Raw genomic sequence first — 12,190 nt, forward strand, 5'->3', positions numbered from 1 at the left:
AATTTGCCTCCAGAAGCTGTGGGAGCTCCATCACTGGAAGTTTTTAAGAAGAGACTGGACAGCCACTTGTCTGAAATAGTATAGGATCTCCTGCTTGAGCGGGGGGCTGGACTAGAAGACCTCCAAGGTCCCTTCCAGCTGTAGTCTATACTAAATTCTTTCCAAAGAAATCTGGTTTCTCCTCTTCGCCTACCCAGCCATGCTTGGCTGCCCTCTGACTCTCACCACTCTGCTCCACCTCAGTTCCCAGCCTTGGCTCAAGACCTCCAGCTCCCCGGACTGGCACTGCTGCAACCTCACCTACAAATCTCTGCCCCTCCCCCCGCAAAGAGCAGAGCCCCCCCCCTCTCATCTGCAACCCCGGGGTGGGGGTGTTAACAGAGGGTGGCTTCCAATCTTTCTAGGAAGTCTCTCTCACCTTTTAGAGCCCAAACGAAGCCTGCATTTAAATGGGAAAAAAGCACGTTGCCATTGCTTGGATAGCACCTAGCACTGTGGGGAGGCTGCAGCAAGAAAGGGGGGCTGCCTTCAGAATGTCTTTGCAGCCCCCCTTTCCCGGTTTGACATTTGAAAATCATTTCGAAGAACATTCCAGAGCCTTTCTGTACATCAATCTCTTCTTGCACTCGGGGGAAGCTTGTAGCTTGTGACCCGAGCAGGCAGTGGGGATCTGTTCTGCCTAATTGGCAGCCAGGCACCCCAGGCTTTGCCTCGGCAGGGGCTGGCTATTGTGAAGAGGGAAGAGGCCACCCAATTATTACCTAAACTTGTGAAAGGCTCAATGATTAAGGGAAGAAGTTCCAAAGGTAAAAGAAGCCAGGAGATCAGCCCATCTTCAAGCTCCACGCCTGCTCACCCGGTAGTTCCAATAAAGGAGAATATTTGAAGCTCAGCTGTGGGGTCCTGGATGCTCTCTGAGCTTGAATGTTTCCTTGCAGATGTTTCATAACCCAACTAGGTAACCTCATCAATACTACAAGGTGGGGTGGGGGAGAGTTGCTCTCAATTTATATTCTAGTGGCTCGTCTTGTCACTGTTGGTGGGAGTGGTCTTGGAGGTAATTAAGATTAACATCAGATCGACAATCAACAAGTAAACAATACCCAATCAAGGAACCCCAAAGAAGCTAACGGTAAACAGTCCAACCAAAACACCTCCAAGGCCATTCCCACCAACTCTGACAGGAAAAGCCACCAGGTATAATAATAATAACAACAGAGTTGGAAGAGACCTTGGAGGCCTTCTAGTCCAACCCTCTGCCCAGGCAGGAAACCCTACCCTACACCATCTCAGACAGATGGTTATCCATAAACAAAGAGCAAACCACACTGTCTTCTAGCACTGATGATGTTACCTAGTTAAGCCATGAAACTCCTGCAAGAAAACAATCCAGCTCAGAGAGCACCAAGGACGCCACACTCCTCCTCCCCCCCCCCACTCCTTCCTTCTCCTCCTCCTCCTCCTCTCTGCAGACACCTCTCTCTTCCAGGACTGATGTTGTTACCTAGTTTGGGTAATGAAACATCTGCAAGAAAACAACCAAGCTCAGAGACCGCCAAGGACCTCATAGTCTTCTTCCTCCCCTCCCCTCCCCTCCTCCCTTTCTCCTTCTCCTCCACTCCACAAATCCCCTTCTAGCACTGATGATGTTACCTAATTTGGTAATAAAACGTCTGCATGAGAACCGCCAAGCACAAGGATTCAGTAGTTGATGATGGTCGATCAACTAACTTTAGGTGATGGTCTAAATGTCCATTGTTCATTTCAGATCTCTACTAGTTCACCCTTAGCCCCCATCAGTCCAACCCCATCCCCACCCCCACCCCCAGAAATCTTCCCCCTTCCAGGGTGCCCCGATCAAGCTTTTCTTTGTTCCAGAGAGACCTGAAGGCAGCCCAGCTCAGCAGAAGCACCGATTGAAACCAAGCACCATTTCTATGCCTTCATAGTCCCAACCCCTGATGGCTTCTATCCACAATCTGGCAGATGAAGTGGGCATTTGAGAAGAGGAAGCATTAAAAGAGCCCACATCTCCATCCCCATCCCAGGCCGTCCTTCTCAAAACCTCAAAGCCACCTTCCTTGGGCCACCAGAGCCCTAAGTGTCCATTCTGAGATGGATCATGGATGTGTGGTCATTTTTCCTCTCCCTTCTTACAGCAGCTCCTTTTTAACCATTTTTATTTATATATTAATGCATATCTTGCCTTTATTATTGTTATAAGTAAGTTGAGGCAGCCAACAAACCTAATACTCCTTCCTCCTATTTTTCCCACACAATGCCACTAAATCAGCAATTATACATAAATAAATCTACCAATAGTGGTCTACGGAGATTCTCAGTCATCCAAGGTCAGAAGGGACCTAGGAGGTCATCTAGTCTAACCCCCGGCTAATCAGATCTGCCTAGGGAATGTCTTGTGGCTTTTTCTTCTTGCCCAACTACAGCAGCTTCTTTTCAAGGCTCGGCCCTCCCACCCCACCCCACAGTCTCTTAGAACAGGGATGGGGTCCCTCATTATCTCAAGGGCCAATGTCTGAGCACATTTTGTGAGCTACAGAACATCAATGCTCAATCCCTGTGGTGGAACCACCAGCTGAAGGGGAGGGGGCTCCGCTTGGGGAATCCAAGAGACATTCCAGTTCAGAGTCTGTATGTGGGGGAACTGATACAACTTTATAAAGTCTTTGTAATTTCATTTCATTTCATTTCATTTATTTGATTTTTATACCGCCCTTCTCCCAAAGGACTCAGGGTGGTGTACAGGCAGATAAAAACAGACAAGACAATAATCAATAAAATGCAAAATTAAAAAACTTATTATACTTTGCCTAAAATTTTAAAATATATAGAAATTAAAACCCCGTTTAAAATTAATAATAAAACTATACAATCACCCTTGGAATCCTGCATCCAGCTTTGATCACCCCAATACAAAAAACAAGATACTGAGACTCTAGAAAGAGTGCAGAGAAGAGCAACTAGGATGATGAGAGGACCGGAGGCTACAACATATGAAGAACGGTTGCAGGAATTTAATGTACATTTAATTTAATGTAAAGAATAGAATAGAATAGAATAGAATAGAATAGAATAGAATAGAATAGAATAGAATAGAATAGAATAGAATAGAATAGAATAGAATAGAACTTTATTGCGGTCATAGACCAGAAATGTAAAGGATTCCTTGGGGATCTTGGCCCATCTGGATGACTTTCAGGCCCATTTGGAAAGAAAAGTCTCATTGGCTGGAGAGTCACCAGCCACATCAGAAGAAGCCCACAGGTAACATAACATAACATCAGAGTTGGAAGGGACCTTGGAGGCCTTCTAGTCCAACCCTCTGCCCAGGCAGGAAACCCTACACCATCTCAGTCAGATGGTTATCCAACATTTTCTTAAAAATTTCCAGTGTTGGAGCATTCACAACTTCTGAAGGCAAGTCGTTCCACTTATTAATTGTTCTAACTGTCAAGAAATTTCTCCTTAGTTCTAAGTTGCTTCTTTCTTTGATCAGTTGAAGTAGGTGGAGTAAATGGAGGCTGAAACGTAGGAAGAACGGTTGTAGGAACTGGGTATGTCTAGTCTAAAGAAGAGAAGGATTAGGGAAGACATGATAACAGTCTTCCAATATTTGAGGGGCTGCCACAGAGAGGAGGGGCTCAATCTGTTTTCCAAAGTACCAGAAGGCAGGAGAAGAAGCAATGGATGGAAATTGAACAAGGAGAGATTCCACCTGGAACTAAGGAAAAATTTCCTGAGAGTGATAACAATTAACTAATGGAACTTGCCACAAGAAGTTGCAGATACTCCATCACTGGAGGTTTTTAAGAAGAGATTGGACAGCCGTATGGATTTCCTGCTTGAGCAGGAGGTTGAACTAGAAGTCCTATAAGGTCCTTTCCAATTCTGTTATTCTATGAGGTCAGACCGCTGGGTCTGTATTGGCCATTTCTCTAGAGTGCCTTCTCGGAATGTCTGGTGAGATTCTTGTAATATAAGTGACCAACATTACAATTCCTCCTTTTGACTATCCCTGAGTGGTTCTGATTGTTTGCACCGGACAATCCTCAAGCCCAGGGGTCTCCAAACTTAGCCACTTTGAGACATGTGGATTTCAACTCTCAGAATTCCCCAGCTGGCTGGTGAATTCTGGGAGTTGAGGTTCACAACTCTCAAGTGACCCCCATTCTAGCCAAAGGATCATCCAGTTGGGTCTCCTTATCCAGCCTCTTGGCTTTTCTTAATGATCAGAAGATGAGTGTTGCAGTGAATGAGGGCAGATGGCAGAGAGCTGGCTGGCAAGAGAGCTGGGCAGGGCTCCTTGGTGAGGAGCTGGTGACCTTGTCTCTCCTGCCATTTGCCAGGAGATGTCCTCTTGGCCTTTCTTGGAGGAATCAGACTTTGAGCTTATCCAGAAACGAGTCAACTCACATGGAAGCTCTGGGTGTCCCAGAGTTTAAACGGGGAGCTTTCGTCTTTCCAGGATCTGCCACTAAAGCCAAGTCTTGTCTCCCAGGCCACCACCACCCCCTCTGGCTTTTCAACTGTGGTTGCCTCTGCACAACCAGAGTGACTGATGCCAGGGATGACATCCCAGCCCATTCTGGAGTGAAGGCTCCCAACTCAGTTCACTTGGCCTCCGTAACAGCAACCCACAAAGGAGCTTTTCCTGCTTGGCCTGGCTCAAAGTCCCCCAGGGAGCTTCCATGCTCGAGACACAGAAGGACCCGCATCCCCCACTCCTGAGCCAAATCGTGAAAAACCCTGCTGGCACTAAGGGCCACTCCATGCCAAATGGCCCAGGAGTGTGGGAGCTGGGGCTCTCTGAACTTGGGGATTTTCTTGAAGAAATAGCTAATGTTCCTCCCCTCTTCTACCACTGTTGATGTTCCCTAGTTGGGTAATGAAACCACCAAGCTCAGAGAGCACCATGGTCTCTGCAGTCCTCCTCCACCACCACCTCCTCCTCCTCCTCCTCCTTCTCCTCCTCCTCCTCCTCGCAACCTCTCCTCCCTTTTAGCAGTAATGATGTTATCTAGTTGGGTAATTAAATATCTGCAAGAAAACCATCAACCTCAGAGAGCGCCAAGGACCACAAAGTCATTATGTCTGTCTGTCCGTCTGTCTCCCCCCCCCTCCTCTCCTCCTCCTCATCTCTACAAACCGTCCTTCCTTTTTAGCATTGATGATGTTCCTTAGTTGGGCAATGAAACATCTGCAGGAAAACAACCAAGCTCAGAGAACACTAAGGACCCTCCTACAGTCTCCTCTTCCTCCTCCTCCTCTCCACAAACCGCTCCCCCTTCTAACACTGATTATGTTACTTAGCTGTGTAATTAAACGTCTGCAAGAAAAGAGCCAGGCTCAGAGAGCCCCCCCCGCAGTCATTGTCCTCCTCTTCCTCCACTCCACAAAGCCCACTCCCTTCTGCAACTGATGATATTATGTACTTGGGCCATGAAACATCTGCAAAAAAGCAACCCAGCTCAGAGAGCACCGAAAACTCCACAAAGTAATGAAGGCAAGGTAAAAAAAAATATATAGGGCCACATTATCTAATCAGATCAGTGGCTGCAAACATCGACATAATAAGATCGGCGGGGGGGGGGGCAGGGGCTTGGCTATATGAATATGGCTGAGCATGTTGGGCAGAGCTAGTTCTCAGATTAGGTCCTGGCCCAATAACCAGGTTAAGTGCCCTGTACAAATTCAAACTGTTGGTGGAGCGTGTGTTTCTACCCACCATGAAGCCAGACCACAGCTTCAAAGCCACCAGATTAAGAAGTTGGTGGAAGGCAGCTCCGGTGAGTTTCCTTTCGTGGCTTTTTCTGAAGGAAAAGAAAAGTCACCCTCTAAATTCCCTTTTAGGCAGGATTTTAGGCAGACGAGGGAAGATCTTCGGCCTACAGCTGCGCCTCAAATGGGCTTCTCCGAGCTCAGCAGAAAGCAGAGGACCTCCCTTGATCTTGGCATGACCACCAAGGGCTCTGGTCAACTGAGGCCTCAGGAAGGGCAGGTGGAAGTTACAGTTTCTGACAGGCCAGCAAAGGCTGTTGAAGGACATCAGACTCAGCTGAACGGTGTCAGGAGATCTGGGGCTTCTGGGGTCAGGAGGACACTCAGCACATGCAGGGAAGGGGGGGTGACCTTGCATTTCACTCACCTACTAAGTCTTGCCTCCTGGGGGCCCCTCCTCCTGCCTGTCTCTGCACCCCGCACTCCCCAAATCAAGTGCCTCACTTCCCTTTCATGCTCCCATCTCCTTTAAAGAGTGTGTGGAACGGCTCTGACTGCAACTTCCCACTTTGGGCCTATGAAGCCGGCTCGCTCCTGAAGTGGTGGGTGTTCCGTCACTGGAGGCTTTTAAGAAGAGACTGGACAGTTACTTGTCTGGTATGGGGTCTCCCACTTGAGCAGCAGGCAGGACTAGAAGACCTCCGAGGTCCCTCCCAACTCTGTTATTCTGGTTTCTGGGTGTAGGTTTCCCCTTACAAAACCTCTAAACCTCCTGCCATGTACCCTTCTGGACCACTAGGGCGGCTCAATTGGTAGAAAACAACCTCCCCAAAAACCCCTCCTGGTCTTCAGATTCAGCCCTGCTTCTGAGATGCTGTAAATCCAAGTGGATGAACCTACAGAAGCAGAAGACAGAAGGCAGACTGGGAAATTCCTTCTTTTTAAGGCTCTGATAAGCTGCACTCAGAGAAGGAAAATGCCCCCAAATCAGCCACCTCTGTGCCTCGGACAAACTAGGCCAGTCAACGGTCAAATCCTGGTCTCTGGGAGGGGGTGCAGTTAGCATGCAACTCCCCAGGGATGACCTGAACAGCCATTCTCCACAGGGCTGTGGGGAAGGGAGGGAAGTGCTCCCTGGGCCAAGGTCTCACTGTGGAAGAATAGCAGGAGGATCCCAGGCCCCACAGCTGCCTCTGCGCCCCTCCCCCCACCCACCCACACACACAAGAAGGAACTTTGCAGCCCAAATGAGATTTGAAATATTAAGAATGGGTGCAACAAACGGCTGTTATTCTTGGGAAGAGCAAATTGAACAAGGAGGGGATATCCAAGCAGGGAATTTGAGGCTGCACCTGAGCTGGCCTGAATCTGAGGCATGACAAGGGCCTGGATGTCCGAAAGACAGTGGCTGGCTCTTGGTCATGCAGGTGAATTGCTGCTCTGTCTGGTTACTAGTCCTCATGGCTGCAGAGAGACAGTTGAGAGGTACTGACAGTTGAGGGCAACCAAAATTGTCAGGGGAGTTTGGAAAACAGTTTGGGATGCTTTTGTGGACCAAAAGAAGGGGGGAGAATCGTTCAAAGAGTATGGGGGGGCAGGGAGGTAGCTTCCCCAATACCAGGGAATACTGGGAGTATTTAGAGAAGCTGAAAAGGTGCCAAGACGGGTACCAGGGCTGTTACTTTCCAGCAGGGGGCATGGGACCATCCCACCCCCACCCCCCCAGTCCTAGGAGATGGGAAGTTCTCTTCTCCTGCTTGCCAGCTGACCAGCCACTTTGGGAGACAAGCTTGGCCTGTGGGGGGGTGGGGGCTGTTCTTATGTGCTTGTGAAGGCAGGGCCACCAAAGGCCTAACTCTGGGCAGCCCAACCATCTCCCACAGATCGTCCCCAAACCAGGAGTCCTTGCATGCCCCTCAGGCACAGAGGGAGGCCATTCCTTGGGGACCCATTCACTGAAGGTCCCCTAGCTCCAGCCTGGACCGGAGGCTCTGACCGGGGGCTCTCCAGCCTCTCCCCGCGTAAACCTTCTCTCGCCCCTTCTCCCCAGCGACCCCCACAGTGTGCCCGAAAAGATCTGCGGGGGTTTCACTGCGCCCAGCCAGGCGGCCGAACCCCTCGGCTGGGGCAGTCTGGGATCGCCGACTGGCCCTGCTCGCCGCCCCGCACCTACCCGGCCGGCCCTTTCCTTGCCCAGGTCCGAAGACCCACCCAGCCGGAATCGTGACTGTGCAGATCGTGGGCTATTATTATGCCGCTCCACTCCCGGCTCCCCTATTAAAGGGGCAGCCGGCAACATCGCCACGCGCGGCGGGGACACGCCGGCCGACCGGCCTCGGCAAGAATTCGGCGGGAGCATCCGTGTCCCCGAGAAACCTCCCCGCCGTCGCCGCGGGACAGAGCGCAACTCCCCGGGCCTGCGCCCGGCCTCGGACCCCTTTCGCCGTCCAGGGCGCCTCGAGGGGAGGAACGGACCCCCGCTCACTCCACTGCTTCATTCCCCAGGTCCACAGGTTTGGCGGCCCCAAAGTCAGAGGCGCCGAGCCCCGCGGGAGAGGCGCGCCGGCTGCTCCTCCCGGGTCAAGCGAGGGGCTGGAGGGTCAAACGGGAGTCACGTCCACCCACAGCCCCTTCAGGGGAGACGGCTGGAGGCGCCGTTCCCGTCCGGCAGGGATCCCCGCTCGCTGTTCAGCACCGCCAACGCGGCGGACCAACCACTCGCGCGCGGGACGCCCCCTCGACCCCCGCGGCCGGGAGCCGGAGAGGAGGAGGAGGAGGGGGAGGAGGGCGGCTTCGGGGCTCCCCCAACCGGCCGGGCTACCCGACGCTCCGCGCTCCCTTCCGCATGCAGCAGCGGCGCGGCCCACCGGGGACGCGGATGCCCTGCGCTGCCCAGCAGCCGCGCAGCTGACGGCCGCGGAAGGGGCCTAAGGCTCGGGGCCTGCCGCCTCCGCCGCCTCCTCGGGCGCAGCTGCGGGGGCGAGGGCGAGCTGGAGCCGCGGCGGGGGCGGCTGCTGCATCGGCCGTCCGCGGGCCTCGACGGGCAGGGCCGGGCTCGCTGCGGCAGTCCCTCCGCGCCTACCTTTGCTCTCCATGGCGGGGCGCCGGGAAGTTGCCGCGAAGTTTCAGCCTGGGTCCTCCTGGGCGGTCCCGGGACGAGCGCCCTGCTCCGGGGCTGGCGGGGGCGCCTGCGGGCTGCTGGACGCGGCGGGCTCTGCTCCCGACTCCGGAGGCTGCAAGCGAAGCACCGGCGCGGGGCATGAGAAGCGGCGCCCGCAAGGCGGAAGGCGGGAGGAGGAGGAGGAGGAGGAGGAGGGGCGGCGGGGCCAGAGCTGCGCCACGGGGGCGGGGCCAGGCGGGCGGGAGGGGTTACCTGCGGAAGGCGGGTCGAGCGCCGAGGAGCTGTCCGCCGCCGCCGGTGCTGCAGGTAGGACTGGCCGCGCAGCCCCTCGCCAGCCTCGCCGCGCCGCTTCGCAGGGGAGTCGCCAGAGCGCATGCGCCGCCGTCACCGCCCTGCCACCGCCGGCAGCCCTCGGGGGATCCCCGCCGCCGGCAGACCCCCCCCCGGCCTCCCCCGAGGGCCCCCGGAAGGCGGCCGAGCCCCTGCGCCCACCGGTCTCCTAGGCCGCCGCAGGGCCCGGAGGATCGCGGCGGAGGCGCGTGCCTGGCTTGCAAGTGCCCGCAGAAGCCCGCCTGGCCTCCCCCTGCTTGCTCCGCCGGCCGCGCGGGAGGGTGCCGGGGGTCTGCCGTCTGCTCCGGTGAGCGATCCCTCGTTGCGTGGGGTCCTCCCGCGCAAAAGGACCGGCGGGGGGTGGGTGGAAGGAAGGAAGCGCTGGAAGGGGGCTGGGACCCTCCCTCCCCGTTTTCTGCTCCCTCCTGGCCTGCCAACCAATCCCCCCTCCTGTCTCTCCTGGCTGAATGGGCAGGCCAAGGGCCTCTTTACACCACCGCTTTCCCTTGAGGAAAGCCCAACTGCCCCTCCCAGCCAGGTCTTCATTTGGGCATCTGAAGCGCCCGCTAAGCAGTTGGGATTTGGCAGCCGGAGGGATGGTGCGGGCGGCTCCTGGAACCCCTTCCTCAGAGCCAGCCAAGGCCTGCCAAAGCCACTCCCGCTCAGGTGAAGCCCCTTCTTGGGGGAGACTGGCCACCAAAAGCGGCATATTCCACAGGTTAGAGGTTTCCCATTCAGCTCTAGTTGGTATCTGGTTAGTAGCTGCTCAGAGGTTGGATTGTCTTGACTTCCTTGTCAGAGGTGGTGCCAAAAATACTGGATCGACTTTTCCATACTGTGACCCTGTACGATGGTAGAAGTGGGGAGTGGCCGGCCCAGAAACCTAGAAGTGGAGAGAGAGAGACAGAGAGAGAGAAAGAGAGAGAGAAGAGAGAGAGAAGAGAGAGAGGAGAGAGAGAGAAAGAGAGAGGGAGAAGGGAGGGAGGGAAAAGGGAGAGAGAGGAGAGAGGAAGGGAGAAGAGAGAGAGAGGAGAGAGGGAGGGAGAAGAGAGAGAGAGGAGAGAGAGAGAGAAGAGAGAGAGAGAAGATATATACGCTATAGAGCACTGCACACCAGAACAACTAGACACAAGAACAGTTTTTTCCCGAAGGCCATCACTCTGCTAAACAAATAATTCCTGCAACACTGTCAAACTATTTACTAAATCTGCACTACTATTAATCTTCTCAAAGTTCCCATCACCAATCTCTTTCCACTTATGACTGTATGACTATAACTTGTTGCTGGCAATCCTTATGATTTATATTGATATATTGACCATCAATTGTGTTGTAAATGTTGTACCTTGATGAACGTATCTTTTCTTTTATGTACACTGAGAGCATCTGCACCAAGACAAATTCCTTGTGTGTCCAATCACACTTGGCCAATAAAATTCTATTCTATTCTATTCTATTCAAAGAGAGAGAGAAAGAGAGAGGGAGAAGAGAGGGAGGGAGAAGAGAGAGAGAGGAGAGAGGGAGGGAGAAGAGAGAGAGAGGAGAGAGGGAGGGAGAGGAGAGAGAGAGGAGAGAGAGAGAGAGAAGAGAGAGAGAGAAGATATATACGCTATAGAGCACTGCACACCAGAACAACTAGACACAAGAACAGTTTTTTCCCGAAGGCCATCACTCTGCTAAACAAATAATTCCTGCAACACTGTCAAACTATTTACTAAATCTGCACTACTATTAATCTTCTCATAGTTCCCATCACCAATCTCTTTCCACTTATGACTGTATGACTATAACTTGTTGCTGGCAATCCTTATGATTTATATTGATATATTGACCATCAATTGTGTTGTAAATGTTGTACCTTGATGAACGTATCTTTTCTTTTATGTACACTGAGAGCCGATGCACCAAGACAAATTCCTTGTGTGTCCAATCACACTTGGCCAATAAAATTCTATTCTATTCTATTCAAAAGAGAGAGAGAGAGAAGAGAGAGAGGAGAGGGAGAAGAGAGTGAAAGAGAGAGGGAGAAGAGAGACCCTCCTCTGGGCCCACAGAGTGAACGGCCATTTCTTCTAACATCAGAGGAAGCATAACTAACCCTCCTCCTAAACCTCCTGCTGCCCATTGCAGGGAAGTCATTACAAGTAGTCCTTGACTTACAACTTTGTTTAGTGACTGAAGTTATGGCACTGAAAAAAGTGTCTTATGATCGGTTTTCGTCCTTACGACCGCTGCAGCATCCCCATGGCCACCTGATCAAAATTTGGATGCTTGACAACTGGCATAAGGATTGCAGTTTTGCGACCTCCTGGCAAGCAAAGGGGGAAGCCAGATTCACTTAACAACTGTGGTAAGGAAGGCTGTAAAATGGGGCAAAAGACTCACTTAGCAAGAGAGATTTTGGCCTCCATTGTGGTCATGCGCCAAGGACTATCCACAACGCTCCTCACCCAGCACTGCAATGATGGAAAATCTTGGAGCCCTTCCCCCAACCGCCTGTGGCACGAGGGCCATTTCCCCCTCCTTCTTCCCACGGAGGGAGGGTTAAGGCAGGAGCCTGCCAAGATGGGAGCCCCCCAAAGACCCCTCTGTCGCCCTGCTGAGTGCCGATTCAGGCTAGAAGCCTCTTAATATGGAAGGGGGTTCCTGAGTCTGCACCCAGATACTCTTTCTAGGGTCCCAAGGAAGAAAGGTAGGTGTCAATTTGTTCCTTTATGGACCCCCAAAGTACAATATTGTCTTAAGGACTTTCTAATATCCTCAAGCTTCTGAGAAGAACTTCATCTTTTAAATCGGAGCCAGCCGTGTGCGGCAGCTGCCAAAAAAGCCAACGCAGTCCTAGGCTGCATTAACAGAGGGATAGAATCAAGATCACGTGAAGTGTTAATAACCACTTTATAAGGCCTTGGTAAATGGTACAGGTCTCCTGCTTGAGCGGAGGGTTGGATTAGAAGACACCCGAGATCCTTTCCAGGCCTATGATCTTGGGCAAAGGGTTGG

General features: G+C 52.6%; 1 protein-coding gene across 1 annotated transcript in view; it reads right to left on the reverse strand.

Annotated features, from left to right (window-relative positions):
- FGF12 (fibroblast growth factor 12) overlaps positions 1–8,990 on the reverse strand; it is a 172,927-nt gene extending 163,937 nt beyond the window's left edge. The window contains exon 1 of the mRNA XM_058188945.1: positions 8,822–8,990. Within this exon, the coding sequence (XP_058044928.1) occupies positions 8,822–8,834 (13 nt within the window). The 5' untranslated portion in view covers positions 8,835–8,990. The remainder of the gene's footprint in view (positions 1–8,821) is intronic.
- Positions 8,991–12,190: the final 3,200 nt, after the last annotated feature.

Source organism: Ahaetulla prasina, chromosome 6, assembly GCF_028640845.1.
Source record: "Ahaetulla prasina isolate Xishuangbanna chromosome 6, ASM2864084v1, whole genome shotgun sequence".
Classification (NCBI taxonomy): domain Eukaryota; kingdom Metazoa; phylum Chordata; class Lepidosauria; order Squamata; family Colubridae; genus Ahaetulla; species Ahaetulla prasina.